This window comes from Platalea leucorodia (genome assembly GCF_965183815.1).
Source record: "Platalea leucorodia genome assembly, chromosome: W".
Classification (NCBI taxonomy): Eukaryota; Metazoa; Chordata; class Aves; order Pelecaniformes; family Threskiornithidae; genus Platalea; species Platalea leucorodia.
Window position 1 is genome coordinate 21,321,117 of NC_138859.1, and position 25,254 is coordinate 21,346,370.

The 25,254-nt window shown below is 43.7% G+C and overlaps 1 protein-coding gene across 2 annotated transcripts in view; it reads right to left on the reverse strand.

Annotated features, from left to right (window-relative positions):
• LOC309602039 (protein mono-ADP-ribosyltransferase PARP8-like) overlaps positions 1–16,056 on the reverse strand; it is a gene marked incomplete at both ends in the record, with an annotated part of 168,710 nt that extends 152,654 nt beyond the window's left edge. For both annotated transcript variants that reach the window (XM_082335326.1, XM_082335325.1), the window contains 2 exons: positions 15,086–15,140; positions 15,966–16,056. In XM_082335326.1, coding sequence (XP_082191452.1) covers positions 15,086–15,140; positions 15,966–16,056 — 146 coding nt within the window. The remainder of the gene's footprint in view (positions 1–15,085; positions 15,141–15,965) is intronic.
• Positions 16,057–25,254: the final 9,198 nt, after the last annotated feature.

Consider the following 25,254-nt stretch of genomic DNA (forward strand, 5'->3'; position numbering starts at 1 on the left):
GAAGGTTATATTTTTTGGTCTGAAGTACTGTAAAACTTTTGTTTTTTATGTTCCCACTGTTTTGTACAAATATATATTGAAATGACCAGATTTCACAATTGTAATCTGGACAAAGTTAATTTAATCCTTTTAGGTGTTTTCACAGAATAGTACCCTTGAAGAAATCACCATTTCTATTTCAACTAATGGTTATATCTACAAAAAGCTCTGAAACCATTCTGGGACTCAGCTTAATACTGATTCTGAGTGAGTGACAGGTAAAGAGGTTTTCATGTGGCCTAGCAAATTACATTCTTAAAAGAGGAGTCTGTGACAACCAGGTTTTCAGATGCTAAGGCTAAAAAGACACAGGAAGAAAAGAATGCTTTTGACAAGTGGCCTTCTATCTGTGCCCTCTGCAACACTAGTGACTTCATAAGAATGCATGAAAGCAAGCTTTTTTCCTTGGATAAACTGCAGCTCTCCCACCATCCAGGAAAGTACTCAAAATGAGAATACATATGCAAAGATGGCAGAAAACAGAACTCTGGTCTTCGTAACTCCCCCCAGGTGAAAAAAATCACCTGGATTGCTGTTCACTAGGAGTAGTCAGGGCCAAATAAAAAATTCATCAGTATTGCTAAGGACCCAAGTGAGCCCCATCACATCAGTGGAATTACTCCAGATTTATACAGCTGTAGTTGAGATCAAGCAGTTGACTATCAGCAAGTACTTTTAGGACAATGAAGTGCTTCCTGGTTTTGACACCTTTATCAACCCCAGGTCCTAATCTGACAGAAGAGCATCCTAATTATTTTCATATCTTGCTGTATGTATGATCATTATGGGGTGAGAACTCCCCATCAAAGATGGATTTTTCAACATTAAGGAAAAAGAATGAGCAAAGCCACAAAAAAACCTAAAATTAAATATTCTATCATTTGCAGAAAAGCTAATGACCTGGAATACCATCTTTAATCCATAGGCTATTTTTTTACTTGAGAGCAAATGCTGTCTGTCACAAATACCTTATTGGGTAGAAACAAGACAGTTGAATGGTGCAAAGTTATCCTGCCTTCTAGCTTTGCTCTTAAAAAATGAAAAAATCTTATCTATAAACATAAAATGGAACATTCATTTAAAGCAAAAGATTTCAAGATGGCAACCTGTAATATATGAGATAAAATGCAGAATGCTACACAGTTTGAAAGGAACTTATTCTTTAATTATATACTTCTTTTTACAAATGGCATATCACCATTTTTTAAACTCTCTTTTGGCAAACAGTACATTTCATTATACAGGAGACATGCTGTTGTTCCTTTTATTTCTGATCAATGCCTCGAGGCTGGAAGGAGATGTCTGGAGGGCTTGCTAGTTTCTTTGAGCTTCCTGTTTGCCCTCAGTTCTTTGCTCCAGACAGGCTCCCACTGAGCACCACAGAAGTCTCCCTCAGAAGAACTTCATCGAAGGGGTTCAGAACAATCCTGATTGATTGCCAGGACACGCCACAGTCTTCTACAACAGCCAGGAGAAGCCAAAGCCTTCTACAGGGCTCACGCAGGTATTCTGCCTTGAAGTAAGATACAGAAAGATGCTCACCCTCCAACCTTTACCCAAGACTGGTTTCTCCCTGTTACCTTATGTGAGCATGTGGAAAACCATGACTTAATCCCATGGGATTACATAATGCCAAAAGCATGTATGATGCTGTTAAGCCCTTGCAGTAGGGGAACACAATGTCTGACATAAAGCTCCCTGGAGATAACAGGTCCTCCCAGGAGAAGTCTGACTCATAAAAGCTACAATTGTTCCCAGTCCTTAGGCAAGGCTCTTTCCTGCTCTTCCTCCCATATAAATAGGCTGGATGCAATCTTGTGTGACCATGCAGAAGGCTATATCAGGGGAAGGAGATGTATTTCTGTACCTTGTTTAGTCCCTCGTCTTTCAGTGAGATTTTCTAGCTACTGCTGTACAGGATAGTAGGTTTATCTTTATGAGTCAATTTTACCTTGTTAAAAGGAGTTACTTTTCCTCAGATGAGGCCAGTTCAATGAAACATCTGTAAAAATCTTCACCCTCCTGTAGCAAGGAGGACATTAATTCTTAAGAGCTGTCCTCTTAAGTGGGATTTATTTAATGCCAAGGCAGAATTATAAATTGGACTTTTTTTTTAGATTTACTCACATTTCATCCCTTTCTTAGTTTTAATTGTAACTAAACTGAACTCTCCCAGCAGTTTAAAATTTACTTTCCCTCTAGGTGCTGAAGCTTATTAAAGTAGATATTTTGACTATGAGTGATTACACTCTGACTCAAATGAGAATTCATATTCTGCACAGTAAGTAATCCATGGAAAAAATATGCCAACAGGTATCTTCAGCTCTTTATTTATGAGTGATGAAAAATATGGGAAATTATTAGAGACTAACAGGAAAAAAACAAAAATGTCATTAGTCCCAATACAGAGAACAGTGATCTAAATTAATTTTGTCAGAGTGAACTCCGCTTTCAAATGTATTTGTCCTATCACATTAACACTTTAACAATGACAGCCTACAGTTCTATTTTTAGGTACTTAATATGTTAAAATATGTGATGAAAGCAGAGAAAGAAGAAGATACTAAAAACATTTTCTGTAAAGACATTCAGGCACTCTTCCTAGTGGAGTTCCGCAGGGATCCATCTTGGGGCCAGTGCTCTTCAATATCTTCATAAATGACTTGGATTCAGGACTTGAAGGTTTGCTATCAAAGTTTGCCAGTGACACAAAATTGGGAGGAGCCGTTGACACTCTCAAGGGCAGAGAGATCTGGACAAATTAGAGAGCTGGGCAATCACCAACCGTATGAAGTTTAACAAGGGCAAGTGCCAGATTTTGCACCTGGGACATGGCAACCCTGGATGTACATACAGACTGGGGAACGAGAGGCTGGAGAGCAGCCCCGCGGAGAGGGATCTGGGGGTTCTGGTTGACGGCAAGTTGAACATGAGCCAACAGTGTGCCCTGGCAGCCAGGAGGACCAACCGTGTCCTGGGGTGCATCAAGCACTGTATTGCTAGCCGGTCGAGGGAGGTGATTGTCCCACTCTACTCTGCGCTGGTGCGGCCTCCTCTTGAGTACTGTGTGCAGTTTTGAGCGTCACAGTACAAAAAGGATACGAAGCTACTAGAGAGTGTCCAGAGGAGAGCCACAAAGATGGTGAAGGGTTTAGAGGGGAAGCCGTATGAGGAGCGGCTGAAGTCACTTGGTCTGTTCAGCCTGGAGAAGAGGAGACTGAGGGGAGACCTCATAGCAGTCTCTACAGCTTCCTCACAAGGGGAAGAGGAGGGGCAGGCGCTGATCTCTTCTCCCTGACGACCAATGATAGGACCCGAGGGAATGGCAGGAAGATATGCCAGGGGAGGTTTAGGTTGGACATTAGGAAAAGGTTCTTCACCCAGAGGGTAGTGGAGCATTGGAACAAGCTCCCCTGGGAGGTAGTCACGGCACCGAGCCTGACAGCATTTGGACAACACCTTCAGACATATGGTGTGAATTTTGGGGTTGTCCTATGCAGGGACAGGAGTTGGACTCGATGATCCTTGTGGGTCCCTTCCAGCTCGGGACATTCTATGATTCTATGATTCTATGATTCCCAGCTCTGTGCTGGTGAATCATTCAAACAACAGTGCATACATTTGTATGACAAAAACACCTGCATAAAGAATCTGTTGCTTTTTAAAAGTGCTAAGCAATGCACAGTAATACTGAGACCACTATGTGGTGTGGCAGTTCAGCACTTCTGAAAACTAGGCCATTCATTTAAGTGCCTAAAACCACATTTTTCTCACAGAAAGGCAGACATTCACAATTTGAAGGTATTGTTCTTAGTATCAGTACAGTATGCAGCAGAAAGAGGATAGCCACTCACTTCACCAGACTAGAAAGAGATTTCCACAAGTCCATAATATCCCTGAAGTACGTAATTTTTACAAGATGCACTGATGGTGATTGGGTTAATTTCAGACACTGCTGATTTTCTAACAGCAAGGCAAGAAAGCTCTATCAAAAATAAGATCATCAAAAAAAGGCGAGCTCAATGAGACTGTGAGTAGAATGGCGTTGATTTTGCTTTTCACAAACCCTCAACATTGCCTATTTTTTAAAAGTACCCAAGGCTGTATTCAACATTACTTCATCTGCAGAATCTTTAATGAAGAAATTAAAACCACAATGCTCTCCATGTTATATCTAAACTAGATTCCTGTCTCATATCACAGATTTCTCTTCCAGAAAATGGTGCTGTCATGGCAAAAATGTTAAGCCCTATTTGATAGGAAAGTTAAAATTGAAAGACGATGTACAACCTTCCAGGTATTCTGAAATAGCAATAAACAGAGGACTAAGTACAAGCTGTGTATCTAGTTTTCATCCCTATCTTACTGTAGTAGAGGTAGATTTTAGGAATGTAATTACATATTTAATAACCTGAACACAAAGTTAAGCGCAGCCATCAGCAACAGAAGATGACCTGTACTCGCACCAGCCCTTTCTAAGCTCTGAATAAAAACGATTCCAGCTAAACTAAAACCATTCAGAGCAATGGATTCCATAAAAATTGTTTTCTCCTCTTTTTAAGTCATACTTTCATGGACACTTTCATCTTATGTTATTATCACTGTCCCTCACTGCCAATGAGAGTTAAGTACATATTTGAATAAAGAGGTATTTCAGAACTGATATGATGTCCTTGTCCTAGAAAAAAAAAAAGGTTGAGAAAAACACTAAAAAAAAGGAAACTTTTTTCAGGACAACCAAGCACTGCTTTTATGTAAACCATGTCAGATGACATATAAAGTGAAAACAACTTCAGGGTATCACGCATATCTATTTGAAAGATGACAAATAAGCAGTTCTGTTCAGTCTACGGGGTTTCTGGAGGAGCAATGTTTCATACAGGGGCAGATAATAGGAAAAAATGAAATGAGATTCTTTTAAAAAAAAACTCAACATGTTCACACTGTAATATTCTTTTTAGATCCTACAGTAAAAAGCATAATGAATCCAGCCATTTCTGATATCCTGCCAGATGTAAAGAACTGTAAATCTTGCACAGTCACAGTACCCAAATGAACACCTCACTTTATAAGAAATCTGTCACCCTACTTATCACTTTCTGACAATGAAATTAAAAATTATTAAATTGATGATAAACAATCTGCCCCATATTTAGTGCCCACATTATGCACAAAGATGTGCTTCACTAATAAATTTCTAATTAGAACCTTCCCAAAACCAGTAAGCATCTCTGCAGTGTCAAACAACTTGAATAATTTAGAAGTAAGAACACAGTGCATTTTAAAAAAAAAAAAAAGTACAGTCAGAGCATGAAATACAGTCCAAAAGGATTAACTGAACTAAATAGGTAAAGGATTATTTATGATAATTAGCACAATACAAAAAAAATGCTGTGCTTTGTATTGGTAGCTAGAAAGGTGTGATAACACACCAGTGTTTTGGCTACTGCTGAGCAGTGCTGGCACAGCATCAAGTCTGTCTCTCCAGTTTTCCCCCCCCTCACCAGTAGTCTGGGGGTGGGCAAGATCTTGGGAGGAGACATAGCCAGGACAGCTGACCCAAACTGACCAAAGGGATATTCCATACCATATGACATCTGCTTAGCAATAAAAGCTAGGAGAAAGGAGGACGGGGGGGGGGCATTTGTTATTACAACGTTTGTCTTCCGGAGCAACTGCTATGCATATTGAAGCCCTACTTCCCGGGAAGTGGCTGGACATCGCCTGCTGATGGGAAGTAGAGAATAAATCTTTTGTTTTCCTTTGCTTCCACATGCGGCCTTTGCTTTTGCTTTATTAAACTGCCTTTATCTTGACCCATTAGTTTTTTTCCATCTTATTTTCTCCCCCACTGTCCTGCTGAGGAGGGGGAGTGACAGAGCGCCTTGGTGGGCACCTGGTGTCCAGCCACGGTCAACCCACCACAGTCCTTTTTGACGCCTAACATGGGGCATGAGACAACAGCAGTTTTGTATTAAGCGTGCTATAGCTATAGTAGTTATTAAGTGGCAAGCTCCTGTGCAGGTCACGGAGTTTGTTGGCTGCACTGCTTATCTCTTTATTTTGCTGAGCTTGGGAACATGTTAATACAAACAATGGCTATGTGCTTTGCCCTGGCGTTAATGGCCTTGCTGTGCTCAGGGAGCTATCTTGTGGAGAGGATGAGGGAATACACCTCCCTCTTCCTACCCGGGATTGATGTGGGTGGTTTTATTATGCAGGCTCCCGAGGTACTTGTTCACCCTTATGTGAGCTGTTTAATACTACTAATTAATACTGTTGGCATATTATGGGGTTTGTGGAATCTGGTCTCATCCTGGTGTAAGAGAAGACAACTTTTGGGTGAGGCGATACTGAAATGTGCCCTGAGGAGGTCGGTCCCTGGGTGGCAGGGTGTGCGGAAGGATTGGGGCAGGTTCCTAGAGTGGTTATCACCTCCCATAACCTGGGACTTTACACCTGAACAGGTGAGCAACCCTGGCAAACTGACACTCCACCTGACAGAAGGGTGCCTTGCCTACCCCAATGAAAACCAGCAGCTTCTAGCACTGTACTGGGGCTTGGCCTGTGCCTATCGAGCCACAGTTCAGTACTCTCAGAGGACTGTGGTTGAGGCAGGGACCCAAACTGCATCTGAGGACACCATGGTTGAGATAGGGACCCAAACAACAACAACTACAGTAATTGCCCCAGTAGTGAAAAAGAAACAGTGGACAAGGAGGTCAATGGGTCCATATCATCAATTAGTAAGGGAGAAGGAAGAAGAGGAAAGGTTTGATCAAGAAGCCGGTCCTTCGACAAAGAAATTGGAGGAAAGAGTGAGAGAATTCAGGCAGGAAGTGGAAACTACCCGGTCCCTGTCCTCATCAGAACTTCGAGACATGCAGAAAGATTACAGCCTCCAGCCAGGTGAGTGGATTGCTGCCTGGCTGCTCCGATGCTGGGATAATGGGGCCGACAGTCAGCAACTGGAAGGTAGGGAAGCCGAACAGCTGGGAGCCCTTGCTAAAAACCGGGGAACTGAGAGAGGAATTGGAAAAGAGGCAGCAATCCGCAGCCTCTGGAGACGGCTCCTCTCAAGTGTGAGGGCAAGATATCCATTCAAGGAAGATCTTGTGAACTCCCTGGGAAAGTGGACTACCGCAGACGAAGGCATCCAGTACCTGAGAGAATTAGCGGTGCTGGAAGTCATCTACAGTGATCTAGACGATGACAAGGTCTCCAAAGATCCAGAAGATGTCCTATGCTCATGGGCCGTGTGGAGGAAGGTGATTCAAAGTGCCCCAGCGTCATATTCTAACAGCTTGGCAGTGATGTATTGCCCGGATATGGACACACCAACTGTGGAGAGAGTGTCTTCTTGGCTCCAAAACTTTGAAGAAAATCTCTGTCCCTCCTCATCCCTACAGGCCAGCGCCTTGGCTGTCAGTGGCACCCTAGGAAGTCAGTCCCCTCCTGCCCCGGTCAGAGGGAAAGGGAGCCCCGGGCGCATGCCGCGTGGCGCACTCTGGTTCTTCCTGCGTGACCAGGGGGAGGACATGAGGAAGTGGGATGGTGAACCCACCTTTAAGCTGGAAGCCTGGGTACGCAAACTGAGAGGGAAGACAGCTGTTAAGAAGGGGCCACACAAGAAGGTTGTCAGCTTAGTTGCTGTAGAGACACAAGAAGGCAATCAGCGATCTTCCAGACAGAGAAGAAGGACTGAGATCACCTCCCCTGATCCTGGTGAGGGGACTTCTGGTCTGGCACTGAAAGGGTCAGACAGCGAATACTCTGACCAGCAACAGGAATAGAGGGTCCCTGCCTTCAGCCAGGAGGAGGAAAGGGATGACTAGGTATACTGGACTGTGTGGACTTGATGGCCTGGCACATCAGACCCACGGGAGTATAAGGCTTTGGTAGACACTGGTGCACAGTGTACACTGGTGCCATCAGGGCACGGAACCCATCTGGATGTCTGGAGTGACAGGGGGATCCCAACAATTGTCTGTATTGGAGGCTGAGGTGAGCTTAACAGGGGACAGGTGGCAAAAGCACCCACCCCATTGTGACTGGCCCAGAGGCCCCTTGTATCCCTGGCATAGACTACCTCAGGAGAGGGTACTTCAAGGACCCAAAGGGGTACCGACGGGCTTTTGGTGTAGCTACTGTGAACACAGAGAAGATCAAAGTTATCTACCCTGCCTGGCCTCTCGGAAGATCCCTTCATTGTGGGATTGCTGCGCACTGAAGAACGGCAGGTGCCAATTGCTACCAAGACGGTGCACCGGAGGCAATATCGTTCGAACTGAGACTCCTTGGCTCCCATTCGCGAGCTGATTCATGAATTGGAGAGCCAAGGAGTGATCAGCAAGACTCACTCACCTTTTAATAATCCCATACAGCCAGTGCAAAAGTCTAACGGAGAGTGGAGGTTAACAATAGACTATTGGGGCCTGAACAAAGTCACGCCACTGCTGAGTGCTGCTGTACCGGACATGCTAGAGCTCCAATATGAATTGGCGTCAAAGGCAGACAAGTGTTTGTCACGGGAGAGTGGTTAGGCCGCTTAATGCTACAATTGACATTGCCAATGTGTTTTTTTCAATTCCTTTGGCAGCAGAATGCAGGCCACAGTTTGCTTTTACATGGAGGGGTGTACAATACACCTGGAATCAACTGCCCCAGGGGTGGAAGCACAGCCCTACCATTTGTCATGGAGTAATCCAGACTGCACTGGAAAAGGGTGATGCCCCTGAACATCTACAGTACATCAATGACATCATCATGTGGGGCAACAAGGCAGAAAGAGTGTTTGAGAAGGGAAAAAGAATGATTCAGATTCTTCTGAAAGATGGTTTCACCATAAAAAGAAGCAAGGTTAAGGGACCTGCACAGGATATTCAGCTCTTGGGAATAAAATGGCAGGATAGTTGTCGTCACGTCCCTATGGATGTGATCAACAAGATAGCAACTATGTCTCCACTAGCTAACAAGAAAGAAACACAACCTTTCCTAGGCCTTGTGGGATTCTGGAGAATGCATATTCCAGGTTATAGCCAGCTTGTGAGCCCTCTTTTTCGAGTAACCCGAAAGAAGAACTATTTTGAGTGGGACCCTGAGCAACAACAAGCCTTTGAGCATATCAAACAGGAGACAGCTCGTGTGGTAACTCTTGGGCCTGTCTGGACAGGACCAGCTGTGCAAAATGTACTCTGTACTGCTGCCAGGGAGCATGGTCTCACCTAGAGCCTCTAGCAGAAAACATCATGAGAAACTCGAGGTTGGCCATTAGGGTTTTGGAGCCGGGGGTATCGAGGATCAGAAGCCCACTATACCCTGACTGAAAAAAGAGATACTAGCAGCATACGAGGGGGTTCGAGCTGCTTCAGAAGTTGTTGGTACAGAAGCATATCTCCTCTTGGCACCGCGATTGCCCGTGCTACACTGGATGTTCAAAGGAAACATTCCCTCTACACATCACGCAACCAGCGCTACATGGAGTAAGCGGGTAGCGTTGATCATGCAACGAGCTCAACTGGGGAAACCCAACCGCCCAGGAATCCTGGAATCACAGAATCATGGAATCATTTAGGTTGGAAAAGACCTTTAAGATCATCAAGTCCAACCATTAACCTATCACTACCAAGTCCACCACTAAACCATGTCCTCGAGCACCACGTCTACCCGTCTTTTAAATACCTCCAGGGATGGGGACTCAACCACTTCCCTGGGCAGCCTGTTCCAGTGCCTGACTACCCTTTCAGTGAAGAAGTTTTCCCTAATATCCCCTGGCGCAACTTGAGGCCATTTCCTCTTGTCCTATCACTTGTTACTTGGGAGAAGAGACTGACTCTCACTTCCCTACAACCTCCTTTCAGGTAGTTGTAGAGAGCAATAAGGTCTCCCCTCAGCCTCCTCTTCTCCAGACTAAACAACCCCAGCTCCCTCAGCCGCTCCTCATAAGACTTGTGCTCTAGACCCTTCACCAACTTCGTTGCCCTTCTTTGGACACACACCAGCACCTCAATGTCCTTCTTGTAGTGAGGGGCCCAAAACTGAACACACTATTCAAGATGCGGCCTCACCAGTGCCAAGTACAGGGGCACTATCACCTCCCTGGTCCTGCTGGCCACACTATTCCTGATACAAGCCAGGATGCCATTGGCCTTCTTGGCCACCTGGGCACACTGCCTGCTCATATTCAGCTGGCTGTCGACCAGCACCCCCAGGTCCTTCTCTTCCAGGCAGCTTTCCAGCCACTCTTCCCCAAGCCTGTAGCGTTGCATGGGATTGTTGTGACCAAAGCGCAGGACCCGGCACTTAGCCTTGTTGAATCTCATCATACAGTTGGCCTCAGCCCATTGATCCAGCCTGTCTAGATGCCTCTGTAGGGCCTTCCTACCCTCCAGCAGATCAACACTCCTGCTCAACTTGGTTTTGTCTGCAAATTTCCTGAGGGTGCACTCAATCCCCTCATCCAGATCATCAATAAAGATATTGAACAGAACCAGCCCCAACACTGAGCCCTGGGGAACACCACTTGTGACCGGTCGCCAACTGGATTTGACTCCATTCACCACCACTCTCTGGGCTCGGCCATCCAGCCAGTTTTTAACCCAGCGCAGAATGCACTTATCCAAGCTGTGAGCAGCCAGCTTCTCCAGGAGAATGCTGTGGGAAACAGTATCAAAGGCCTTACTAAAGTCCAGGTAGACAACATCCACAGCCTTTCCCTCATCCACTAAATGGTTCACCTTGTCATAGAAGGAGATCAGGTTAGTCAAGCAGAACCTGCCTTTCATAAACCCATGCTGGCTGGGCCCGATCTCCTGGTTGTCCTGTACGTGCCACGGAAGAATACATGGCCTGGCCAGAAGGCAGAGATCTTGGAGCATTGTCTGAGGAGGTGGCTCATGCCCAAGAGGCACCACCATATAATGAGTTATCAGAAGATGAAAGGCATTATGCTCTGTTTACCAAGGAATCCTGTCATTTGGTAGGAAACCATTGAAAGTGGAGAGCTGCTGTGTGGAGTCCCACACAAGTCGTTGAAGCCACTGAAGGAGAAGGTGAGTCAAGTCAGTTTGCAGAAGTGAAAGCCATCCAACTAGCCCTAGAGATTGCTGAATGAGAAAAGTGGCTGGTACTCTGTCTCTGTACTGACTCCTGGATGGTTGCTAATGCCCTATGGGGTTGGCTACAGCAGTGGAAGAAGACCAATTGGCAGTGCAGGGGTAAACCCATCTGGGCTGCTGCATTGTGGCAGGACATCACTGCCCAGGTAGGGAACATCACTCTAAAGATACGTCATGTAGATGCTCACATGCCCAAAAGCTGTGCCACTGAAGAACATTGAAACAATGAACAGGTAGACAAGGCTGCCAAAATTGAAGTAGCTCAGGTGGACCTGGACTAGGAGTGTAAGGGTGAGCTACTTGTAGCTCAATGGGCCCATGAAACATCAGGACATTTAGGGAGAGATGCAACATACAGATGGGCTCGTGATTGAGGGGTGGCCCTGACCATGGAGGCCATTACGCAGGTCACCCATTCATGATGTGAAACATGTGCTGCAGTCAAGCGAGACACACGAGTAAAGTCTCCCTGGAACAGAGGGCAGTGGCTGGGCTTTCGATATGGCGAGGCCTGGCAAATTGACTATATTGGACCACTGCCACAAACATGCCAAGGCAAGTGCTACGTAATCACCATAGTGGTAGCGACTACTGGTTGGCTAGAAACATACCCTGTAAACCATGCCACTGCCTGAAACACCAGGCCTTGAAAGGCAAATTTTGTGGTGACATAGTACCCCAGAAAGAATTGAGTCAGACAATGGGACTCATTTCTGAAATAACCTCATAAACTCCTGGGCAAAGAAATATGGCATTGAGTGGGTGTATCACATCCCCTATCACCCACAAGCCTCTGGAACAATTGAGAGATATAATGGACTGTTAAAGACTATGTTGAGAGCATTGGGCACTGGGGCATGGAAGCACTGGGATATAAATTTAGCAGAAGCCACTTGGCTGGTTAACACCAGAGGATCTGCTAACTGTCCTGGTCCTGCCCAAACAAAACCCCTACATACTGTGGGAGGAGATAAGGTCCCCATAGTGCACATAGGGAAATGGCTGGGGAAGGCCATGTGGATTGCTCCTCCCTTGGGAAAAGGCAAACCCATTTATGGGATTGTCTTTGCTCAAGGACCTGGGTGTACTTGGTGGGTAATGTGGAAGGATGGGGTGACCTAGTGTGTGCCTCAAGGAGATTTAACTTTGGGGGAAAAATAATCTGTGATGTGAGCTGTATGTTGTAGGAAGTAATGTAGCAGGAATGACCTGAACTGATGAAGAGTGAGCTTTGCAAGGAACCAGGCGAGTGCAATGATGACCCAAACCAAGCTGGTGTTGGTGCCCAACAATCAAACATGCTGCTTCTCCTGTCCTGATCACCCATCTTGACAGATGGGGCCCAAGTCATAGCCCGTTCTTATGAACATCTGGAGGAGTGGAGGAAGCCCATGGAACGGGAGAGTAATATCTATCTGTTAAAGGACAGGGGATAGTACTTAATGAGAATGTACAAATCAGTACGTTGGGTAGAAAGATGGTTTAAGTATGTAGTTTAAGTTGTAAGTGTTGATAAGAAGGGATTTCAGTAATGAGAATTAAATACAATGGGATGGTTAGAAGATATATATATATGTATTAAATTATGTGGGACCTGAGCATGACACAAATGGTGTGAAATAAGAGATGGAGGTTGTATTGGGTCTGTCTGAGATGGAGTTAATTTTCCCCATAGCAGCCCTCATAGTGCTGTGCTTTGTATTAGTAGCTAGAAAGGTGTGATAACACACCAGTGTTTTGGCTACTGCTGAGCAGTGCTCCCACAGCATCAAGTCTGTCTCTCCAGTTTTCCCCCCCCTCACCAGTAGTCTGGGGGTGGGCAAGATCTTGGGAGGGGACATAGCCAGGACAGCTGACCCAAACTGACCAAAGGGATATTCCATACCATATGACATCTGCTTAGCAATAAAAGCTAGGAGAAAGGAGGACGGGGGGGGGGGCATTTGTTATTACAACGTTTGTCTTCCGGAGCAACCGCTATGCATATTGAAGCCCTACTTCCCGGGAAGTGGCTGGACATCACCTGCTGATGGGAAGTAGAGAATAAATCTCGTTTTCCTTTGCTTCCACATGCGGCCTTTGCTTTTGCTTTATTAAACTGCCTTTATCTTGACCCATTAGTTTTTTTCCATCTTATTTTCTCCCCCACTGTTCTGCTGAGGAGAGGGAGTGATAAAGCTGCTTGGTGGGCACCTGGTGTCCAGCCAGCCAAGGTCAACCCACCACAACTGGAAACCTGACCGAATGCTACGGTACACGGTACAGCGTAGCCACTGCTCAGCAAGCACCTTCTCTAAGAAGAAACCACTAACTCTTCTTCGATGTGAGAAAGAAAAGTTTGGCCCTTAATGGTCAAGGTTTAGGGTTTTCGTTTTATGTACTTCACAAGAGAGCTTGCTACTATAAACTTGCCACTCAGTACACCACTGTGTACTAAGAATATTGTAAAACATCTTTCAAAAGCAAAATACAAACAAGCAGAGAACGTGAAACCCTTCTCTCAAAGGATGCCTTTTAAATGTCCTTAAAATGTCAAAAGGAAAGTGAAATTTGAGTATGCTCTAAGTAACAACCCACTTTTGCCAATTTCTCTAAGCATAACTTTTATTTCTCAGTGCAGTTTGAATTTTAAAGATCCTGAGACTAGTTTCTAGTCAACAGTTTCCTTAAGCAAATGCTGACCCCAGTTAAAATTCAAGGCTGCAGGATGTAAGGCCATCTTCCGTCTCTCGTTGTAGAAGTGACAACGTTTTGTTTCAACATTTATAAACCAGTTTGTTTTACATCAGTTATGCCCTTAGGCTTTTCACTTTATTCAGCTTGGAAAATGGAAACAATAGACAGGTTTTACTTCCTGATTTCTTGCTGCAATATTTGGTTTAGAAAACAGTGCAAAGTAACTTTCAAATTTGATTGTTTTAATTACATGATAAATAATATTTCTATTAGATAATTATTTTTACTGTATCAAGCCTTTCAAAATTGTCTTTTAAAACAAAGCCAAAACAAAACATATACTAAAACCCTAAATTAAAGAGTATACTAGAAGCAACCTGAAAATACATCTGATTCTCAGCTACTGGGTGAACTGAACTATTCTACTCCACTGAAAATGATAGTAGTTGTCTTTTCCTTTAGTAGGAAGAGGCAGGGTAGTGAGGTGGGAAAGCATTTTTCTGAGCAGTCTCGAAGCCTGGTGACCATCTGGGAGCCTGGTCCTGCAGCCAGGCCCTGAAGCATGCACAGGGGAGAACCGATGGCTGTAGGAGCATTGACTGCACTGAAAGGTTCACTTGCGAAGAATACAACACTTTAACCTGACGTATCCTGGTAAAGAAAAGCAATCACCAAAGATATCAGATGAACTGTCTGAGGAAAAAAAATTAAAACAAAAAAAAACCCAAGACATCTTGCCAAGTCTAATAAAATTCAGCTAAAAAATAAGAGGGTGACCTAGCACATATTGTAAATACCATGTTAAGTAAAAGGTAACTAAGAGCCAGGGAAACAAAAAGGATGTGTGTTCAAGCTTTTACATATATTTCCTTTTGAAAACAGACAAACACAACAAATGGTGAAATAAAAAAATGTCTACATGCACAATCCAGTTTATAACCAAAAGCTCGTAACCATTTAGAAATAATATTTAAGCTACCATTCAATAAAACATTTTTTAGCCTTAGAAGCTATACAGACATTTCACTTAATGTCTCAGTAGTTTAATTTGGTCAAGCCTCCAACAACTAGGATCACCTTTCTGATCACCTCCCTCGACACTTCCTCCTCAATTTACATTTGCGTGAAGGCAGATGATTTATTGATCCTTCTTGCAAAAGGAAAGGAAACAAAAAAGCCTGCCACGGTATTGAAACACTGCACCTCACTGCCAGCAGGAAATGGAGGGAGTCATTGCTGTAAAAAAAAAGTACCTTTTGGAGCCTCCAACATAGGTGAAGGTAAAGGTGGAGTCTGAGTACCTGAAATCTGAAATACAAAGAGCTGCGTTATTACAACTTGTCTTTATTTTGGCTGAAATATCTGAGGTCTTGCAGACCAGCATTCTGCTACCGACACGGGGGGGGAGGGGGGGGATCGGCATAGAATCAGAGGAAATGAAGCAACTCCCCCCCAGCCCCTCGCAACAAGCGCCCGGTGCTATGGCAACGGCAGGGATTTCCATTGTCAGAAACGGCAACAGGCAGCCACAAACAGGGCTCCTGCGACCGCAAATCACTGCCGGCACCTCCATGTCCCCGCCAAGAAAGCGGCGAAACCCCGGGGTTTTTTTACACGGAAGGGGGGACGTTTATCGCTTGCCATTTCTCCAGCCCTGAAGCCAGGCGGGCGTGCGGGGATAAAGGCATGCACCGAGGATGACAGGAGCCCGGCCGCCCGGAAAACAGCTGTGTAGCGCCCGCCGAAGCAAAAAGCACCAGGGCTGCGCTCGGCTGGGCTCTCGCCCCAGCAGCTGCGGGCTGCGCCAGGCAGCGGGGGGCACGCACACTCGCACACACCCGCCCAGTTTTGCGTGTGGCCACTGCCACGCTCCCTGACTCGGGATGCCCCCCCCCCCGCATTCCCAGCCGGCGCCTGGTCTCATCTGCCCTCAAATGCCCTCGGAAGGAGAGGAGGAAGAGGAAGAAGAGGGCTGAGGGCAGGCACAAGCCGGCTCGGCGGCGGCCCCCGCTCCCGGGAACGGCGGCGAAGGGCACGGGCACAGCCCGGGCAGCCGCGCCGCGGCGGGGTCTGGGACGGGCGGGCGGCAGCAGCCTCCGCGCCGCCAACCTGGCGCCTTGGAGAGAAACTCACCTGCGAACAGGCAGTCCTTCTCCGCCTTGCACTTTTGGATCACAACGTCAATATCCTTCTGAATCCTCTCTTGTCTTGAACACATCCCCATGAAATAAATCCCAGGGGAAAAAAAAAAGCAGCCTTTATTTCCACCCCACCCCCCGCTCTGCCAGTTTTAATATTCAGTCCGAAAGACGGACCCTGGGGCTGGCGAGCAGGAGTCTCCCCGCGCCCCGGAGGGATCCGCTCGGCCGGCTGGAGGACGGAGGAGGAAGGCGGCGGGAGCCGATGTTGCATGCCCAGATGTGCCCGCCCAGACGTGCCGCCGCTGCCGGCGAATGGCAATTTCCTCACAATAGATCCAGCGGAGGGTGGCGGCGGCGACACAGGATCCCCACACCCCCTCCACCCTCTAGGCTTTTGGGGGTTGGTTGGCTGGTTTGGTCTTTTTTTGGAAGGAAAAAAAAATAAAGGGGGGGGGAGGCAAGCCGACCCGACCGCTCACATCCCTGCCCCTCCCGCCAGCAGCGGCGATCGCCGCGCAGCAACAGCGCGGAGAGCCGGCGGCGCCCGCACCCGGTCCCTGGCGGCGCGGCGGGGCCGGCGCTGCTGCAGCGACGCCGAACCGCAGACCCTCCCCTCGCTCCCGGCCCCGGGAGGAGGCAGCGCGGGGGAAGGAAGAGGCGGATGCACAGAGCCGTGCGGGCAGCCTGTGAGGCGGCGGCTCAATGGCCCCAGCCCCGCTGCCGGCCCTCGCCTCCTCCCCCCGCCCCGGACCCGGGCATAGGCTTCCGCCTCCTCCCGAGCAGCGGAGAAATGCAAATGGCAAGTGATCTAGGCGGCGGGGCGGCTCCCAGGCCGGCACCGGGGAGGAAGCGGGCAGCGCCGTGCTGCGCAAGGCCGGCGGCGGCGGGGCACGGGGGAGGGGGGCACTTCCCAGACGGGCAGGGCCACACGGGACCCGGCAGCAGAGGCAGCTCGCCCTTTGTCCCGGGGGGGACGCCGTCTGGCTCCCAGCGGGGCGGGCGCTGCGGGCGGCCCCCTGCGGCTCTCCCCCTCCGCAGCTCCCCTTCCGCCTGCGTCCGCGCCCTTCCACCCCCACAGTGGGTGCGCTTCTACCCGCCACTGAGGGCGGGCGTCGGCAAGCGGCACCCCGGCCCCACCGCGGGCAGAGCTCCTCTGCCTGGCCCTTCCCCGGGCAGGAAAATCGGGCAGCCCACCCTTATCAGAGTGCCATCCCCTGCCTGCCTCCGCGTGCGTCCTATCGACAGGGACGCATGCCCATTGAAACAATAAACAGAGAATTAACGTGTTTATAATCCGTCTCTAACCACCGGGATTTTTAATCGCGCACCTCTCCCGTCAGTCTTCAGCAAACCTGTCTCTCAAACCTAAGGGCTTCGGGAGAGGACTCGGGCTGTCTGTACAGTGCCTAGCAGTCAGCACTAATCCAGCTAGAGGCTTTGGGCGCTAATGGAATACAAATAATGACCGTAAAACGGGTGTGAACACAGTGGAAACATTTGATTAAAAATTCAAAAGAATATTCATAAAATTCATTTTTTATGTATTCACCCAAATCTAAACAGCTCCCATGGATTATTCATTATTGACCCCAATAGTGTTTTTTCATTAAGCAAGTCTGTATTAATCATGTATTGTTGATTTCAAACACAGGGAAGAAACACAATCGTTATTTTGTTATTTGTTCTTAAGTGGAAATAGCTAAAAAAGTGAGGTTAAACAGATTCCATATTTATTCCTATCTTGAAAAGATTTTGTGTCTGAAGGAGGGAACAGAAGGAAAATTATAAGAAAAAGCAGGTAGTGTTTAAAGAGAACAAAAATCCATCATGTGATATAACTCTGCCTCTAAGAAAATAATTTATCTTTGAAGGGAGACTTCCAGACTACTTTTCAGTGCTGTTCACTAAATTCTTTTCTACTGCAGTAAGACTTTTCCAAGGTAGGATACAGAACTTGTCACTGTAGTCAGAAATACCGTGTAATACAGTAAAACTGTCATTCTGTCAAGTTATGCCAGCTTGGTCAACGAGTGATGCTTTTCTAGAGTTTTTTCTAGCTATTCAAGCTAGGACATCAGCAGCCATGCTTGCTGCCTTCCCCTTAATCATAGTTAGAAGATGTAACAGAACTTGATGTATTCTGGTGGGGTTTGGTCCTGAACCTTGTAGAGAAAGGTCTCTGTTATCCTTCCCATGTGGATCGGGAAGGGGGGAAGGTTATTAGATAGTTACAGGATATTTATGCTGACAATTCTGCTCACAGCTTATTCTGACCACAGGGTTCTTTTCAGTGTCATGTCAGTTAACACAATTCTTGACTGCCTTTTTAAGCCTTAGACTGTTTTCATGGACTTGGTAACAGAATTAAAAAGTCATCCACAAAGAAACACTACTGTCTTCAGGAAAACTAATATGGTTGGTATCTGGTTTCACAGCATCAACTGAATAGAACAAGAAGTCTGGGAATATGGTTGGTTATTTATTCCATTTATTATTATTTATTGTAAGTGGCTCTTAAATTTCTAGATTCCAATTTGACCCTTGATTTATCTGATGACTCTAGTACTGTTATAGCAGGAATGGTTGATTTCAGTGAGAAAAAGCTAGATTATATATTGAGGTTATTCTAGTGATTAAAATACTGAAAATGGAAGTGTTAGAAAATCAAGGTGAATCTTTAGAGTTAGAGTTGATCCTTAAATTTGTACAGATTGACAAGCTGCTGACATTGCTGATATCCAAGTACCCTAAGCGTTATTGCAACAGTGTCCATATGCGTGCTGTAATCCCTATAATGATGTAAATTATACCACCCTCTTGAAGAAACTTTCTGAAGAGTTTTACAAGTAATTTCATGAACGATAGGACAGTTGGTCTTGGAAGTAATGGTCTTGGCTCAAGGGAATTCAATGTATGTCTTTCCAATTGCTTTCTCAGTCTTGAAAATCAGCTCATGTCATTTCTAGTTTTGTCTCAAGTTCAGCTCAGCTCAGTTAGATTGTACTGAACTGATTACCCCAATTAAGTAAAAAAGAAACAAAAATAACTTTTATGTTTGTATTCCTGGGAACTTGATAACATTTACAGAGGTGTAAATCAGGTAAAAAGAAATTGAAATCTGTGGAGTTACATGATTATAAAATTTATGTGAGAAGTTTGGCTCAAAATGTAATGGGCAAACTATCTAAAGAGATAGAAACAACACAGTGAATGTGTTTCAATAATGTGTGAGCAATGACTGAGAAAGTTATTGAGGAAATGCACAGATCAGCCAATTTCTGCTCATTCTGGTCAGCCGATTTCTGCCTCCTTTAGACTAAGCAGATTTTTTCATTTTATGCAGAGAAAAAAAAACTTTCCACCTATTAGTAAAGCTGTTTGTTAGAAATGTTTCAGTAAGCATCAGGGCACCCTGTTCTGTCCCAAAGTATTTTCTTTATATATTTTTCTAAACATGTTCCTCTTTGTCATGGCTTTAACCCCAGCCGGCAACTAAGCACCACACAGCCGCTCGCTCACTCCTCCCACAGTGGGATGGGGGAGAGAATCGGAAGAGTAAAAGTGAGAAAACTCGTGGGTTGAGATAAAGACAGTTCAATAGGTAAAGCAAAAGCCGCGTGCACAAGCAAAGCAAAGCAAGGAATTCATTCACTACTTCCCGTTGGCAGGCAGGTGTTCAGCCATCCCCAGGAAAGCAGGGCTCCATCATGTGTAACAGTTACTTGGGAAGACAAACGCTGTAACTCTGAACATTCCCCCCTCCTTCTTCTTCCCCCAGTTTATATACTGAGCATGATGTCATACGGTATGGAATAGCCCTTTGGCCAGTCTGGGTCAGCTGTCCTGGCTATGCCCCCTCCCAGCTTCTTGTGCACCTGGCAGAGCATGGGAAGCTGAAAAGTCCTTGACTAGTGTAAACTCTACTCAGCAAGAACCAAAACATCAGTGTCTTATCAACATTATTCTCATCCTAAATCCAAAACACAGCACTATACCAGCTACTAGGAAGAAAATTAACTCTATCCCAGCTGAAACCAGGACACTCTTACATATAAACACATATTAGAAGTCTTAAGAAAAATAAAAAATATGCAGACTTGCCATTGAAGGGAATATACAGAACTCAGGGCAATGAGATAATTTGGCAGATATCCTATATTTCTAATATGGGAGAGCGTTCAAAAGGGCAGAAAGAGGGAAAAGAATCCAAACCCCTCCAAAACACAAAACTGCCATCAACCCTTCAAAACACAAAACTGCCATCAACCCTCCAAAATAATTAAAAAACCCTGTCTCCACTTTTACATGCCCCAGACAAAACTCTAGTACAAAACAAACTAAAACTCTGCTTTTTCTCCAATTTCAAGCACTATTTGCTAGTCACCAATACAGCAAAGCTCATTGATTTCTGTAGACAGTGAGCTCTTGGAGGTGGAACATTTAAAGGATCAATACCATTCCACTCTTACAGCATAAAGTACAATGCTACCCTTCCAGTAAGCTTCTTCAAAATGACACAGTCATTTCTAAATGACACTGTGGCATTAAAGTCTGAAAACATAAGCACTAAGTTGTGAGAGATGTAGGAGCAACACTTAGTTGTTCCCACCAACAGAGAAGTGACACAAAGCATAAAAAAATACTTGGCTTTAAACTTTAGTATGATTTTCACCTGAACTCTATTGTTAGCAGCTGTAATCTAATATTCTGATGTAAGATAATATTCAAGTAAATACTCTGAGTTTATAGTTAATTTTCTTTAAGCCTGTTCCAGTTTTAGACAGATTTCAAGGCAGCTGTTTTCTACACCACTGCTCTTAGTTGTCCTTCCAAGTAGTCATTGCCACTCTATGTAGCCACAATCCTTAGCCAAAGCAGTCCATAAAAGACACTCAAATCATGGTGAAGTTATAAAATTTTTAAATGGGTATTAATAGATTGGCTTATTTGGGTCATCACTGTAAGTCTGTGATGACTTGGATTAAAAACACACTAGCATGGTGGACCTATCATGATTTAAGAGTGAATTTCACTGTGAATAAAGCATCTTAACTGATTTTTTGAGTGGGTTAGCACTGGTCCGTTGATAAAAAGCCATAGCTTTTAAAAAAAGCATGCCAGTTAAAATGGAATTAATAACATGACTTAAAATACTGCTTAATAGTTAATAAAAGCTTTAAATATTTTTGTGTGATAAAAAATGAAGTAATGACTTAGATTACAATATGAAACAACAGCTTAAACTATCATCTGTCCAATCCACCATAAGTTTTTAAAAATTATTTTAAGCCTTCTCATCTAGCCTGGAGGGGGGAACCTTCAGCTAGCATATTTTAACATTATATATTTTATTTGCTTTTTTTTGGAATAGCAGTGGAGGAAAAAAAATAAAAGCATTGAAGTGATGTACCAGAGGACCAAGGCTTTTTTTTTTTTTTCTTCAATTCAGTGTTGAAATTTCCAAAGTGATTGTTTTTTTTTTTTCTTAAAAAAAAAACCCAATAACATATTAAACAGCAGTAGTAGTCACCTCAAACAAAGCAAAAGGATGTACAGGTGCTACACACAGATGTGTGGGTTGCTATGACAGTTCTAACTTTCCATCAAAGACCAAGTACTCATCCTTCCAGATGTCACTGAAGCCCACAATAGCTAAGCCTATGGCTGCTGGCATGATAAATGCCCTCAGCAGTGTTCAATAAATAATGCAGAGTCCCAAATGACGCCACAATTTATTGTAACTCTTAGCATTACACTTTCTAATGATGGTTTTAACTTGTTCTTGTTTTTCCTCCTTCACTAATGTTATCTCATCTTTCAGTCTCTACCCGCTACCCTCATTTCTCCTATTACCTGGCAAATTTCTCAATTGCTGAGCAAATGCATGGTTAAAAATCACCCTTAAAACAAAGCTCCTCTGTTGCCTATATCCAGGCTGCAATTTCTTAATTGGAAACAGTCATGCCAGAAAGTACTCAAACTGTAAAATACTTACCTTGCTAAAAATATTCCATTTAGTCCATTTTCTGCAACAGTAAATATGATTCACCATGTCACCATCTGTTATCAGGTACTGATGCTTTCCTGCTATAACAACCTCCATTGTAGCCAGCCTGTGCATGATCTTAACTAAGAATTTGTAATCCAAAATTAAAAGGAACTGCCAAGTACTCTCAGTTTAGCTGAAATTGATAGGGTAGGAAGCACTCAGTACCTTGCAAGATTAGCCCTTAGAAACTGAGTACTAATTCCATCAGTAGACCATGTCTCATACTGCAAGCAGTCAGGTACTGTTTTGATCTCTGACCTAACTCTAAATGAGAGGCCAAGAAAGAGGGAAAATTAGCACACACAGAGTTTTATGCTGCTGCAACTACACTGTTTCCTGTACCCAAGCAAACTCATTTAGCGTTTGCTCAGCTATTGCTGCACAACCAACTGTGTTTAACCCCACAGATGTAATTAGATTTGGGTGCCTGCATTTGTTCCCTTCAGAAGATTGGGACCAGGGGTTAATGCAATGTTCAGTCAGTCTTCTTAAACCAAAGCACTCTTTAATCTTAAGGAACTAAACATAAAAGAAAGTGACATTTACAATAATTGAGTGTATGCAACTGTCTCATCTGACTCTTACCAAAAGCATCCCAAGCTTGCATACAACAGTCTAACTTTCAGACTCCATACAGATGTCTTCTTTAGTCACTTTCCCACAGTCTCCTGTCCAGTGCCCCTATGGCTAAGAAAAGGGTTTTAGCATTTTAGCTGTTTATAGGCTGTATTTTATGGCTGTTTCTCATCTGGTAAAACAGTTGTGTAACCTGGCAGGAGCCAGAGTAGGTTTTTTTCTTTATAAATAATAGCTCAGGCATTGTATTTAACATTAAACTCATACAAGGGAGTACATTGTATGTGGTTTTGCTTTTTTCTTTAGCTGCTAGGAAACCCAGCCAAATGTGTACAGTGTACAGTATTCATCCCATTGACCATATCTTTTGGTAGTTATCCAGATAATTTGTTTGCATGCCATGTTCATGATTACTACAAGTCAACCCGTTCCCTGGTTTCCCTGTTATCTTAACCCTGAGGTACAATGTGAGCCAACAGTATCCAGAATGCAGAAATCACTATTAAAAACTAAATAACACCATAACCTAAACTAGTAAAAATCTGCAGTTTTTGCTATACCCCAAACAGACTGGAACAATTAAAAAATTCTTAGGCAAAAAGGCTGTGGAGTTATAAGTCAAAACCACCAAAGTATTTGGAGAAACAAATCCACTCTCTTTTATATATTTGAGGCACTTGGTACAGTTTAAGTACAAAATCATGCTTACCATGTATAAAGTAGATGTCTTTCCTTTTAAAACCATGTGCTAACTTCAGAAGGTTTTTCAGTAGATGACCAGCCTAAGATGTCCAGTGGTGAGACTGCTGGCTGTCTACAAGATAGGAAATGGGTGAAACAGAAGAAGTGGCAATGAAACAAAACCTGACATCCCTCAAAGACATACATATCAAATGCAAAAGAAAGTGTGCAATGTTTACAAGAAAAAGATCCGTCAGAGGTAAATCTACAGTTTGGTGGGGGGAAAGGAAGGGAGAAGGGGAGAAAAAAGCTAGAGGAGTTAATAAAAAAAAATCCAGAAATAACTGGGAGAAAAGGAGTAAGATTGCTTTTACTTGGCAGAGAAGAAATATTGAAGTACTTCACTTGATTTTTTTAAAGGAGATCATGTCAGCATTCTCGCTTCTTATTAAAACATAATGTCCATGGGTATTAAAAATTAATATTGAAGACCAAGCCTTCATTGCAGAAATTCTGAATTCAGTTAGACCTTGCTTTTGCAAATCACATCTAAGCTTTCAGCATGAGTAGTCCCATTGATGTGAACAAGACAAGTTGTGAATTAAAATGAAACAATTTTAATTAGTTTTTAAACACAGGTCTTAGTTGTGCCACATCCATACTTACTCTGATTTTTAAACCCCATATATTTGTGTGCAGCATATAAAAAAGTGGCATTTTCTGTAAGCCTAGTGAAGCTCTGCCTATTCTGATAATATTATTTCTATATATTTCTAAACATATTATTTAAATGAATACTAAAAGCAAGTCTCCTTAAATACAATATATTCTTGAAAAGGATATAAAAATAATTCACTGTCACTGTTGAAAAGATTCATAAATGCCTTTTTGAGGAAGGAGGTTGGGCTATGCCCATTAATGAAGCAATGCCTATAGGGTGTAAGGGTTTGAACATTCACAATGCTATCTACCTTCTCAGTTCCTTCTCTGATATACAAAACACGCAATAAGACCAAGGTTATAACCTAAAAGTAAAGTAAAGATACCCTCTTGAAGGCAATTCCTCTACCTTAGCCCAGAGGGGTGGCATATTACTTCAAAATCACAAAATTAATGAGGAAAAAATGCAAAAAAAGTTTCTGGATTAAGTGTGTTTTTCAGATCTTCTATGTGACCTTTTTCTCTTTCCTCTTCTTCCTCAATTCTGCTTTTATTTTTCTCTGAAATGAGATCTGGGCTGCCAGCAGTGAAGTAACCCATTTTACAAATCCTGTTGGAGCCCCATCTGTTTTGGTTGAACTTTGTATTTATTTTGTCCCATCTAACACCCATAAACACTAATTCAATATATTATAAAATGTAGATGAACTGTCTTGTGACTGATAAGGTTGTTTTACAAGGCTTACAGTGTGTTTATACTAAAACTTGTGTTGTATGAGACCAATTTCTTCTAACATTCACAACATACATAAAATATATACTTGTGTAAACAGACTAACTCAATTAGTCTGTGGCAATAGTATAGAAAAACAGCCACAATTGAAACTAGATCATTATTACTGATTTCTAGATGTAAACTTTAGTTATTACATATTTTTATGTAGCATTTTACATTTGATGCTTTCCTTTTTTTCTTTCAAAATTGTGAAAACCATGAGGCTAACACATAAATCTTTAAAAAATTTTCAAGGTTGAAAAGAAATTTCCAGTAAAATAATTAGTTGATAGTGCTTCAACAAACTTTTCTTTATACATTTGCTGTTCCCCAAAATCAATTATTAATATGTCCATCATTGTCTTTAAACTATTTTTATAGATAAACAGTTTTATAGATGCTCTGTAAGGTTTTGGTGTGCAAAACAGTGATAAAATGTTACATAAGGAGATTTATCTTAGCTCTTATGTCTTGGTGGGTTTTTATGCAGCTACAGACAGTTCTATACTATAAACCCTATTTTTATTTTTTTATTAAATT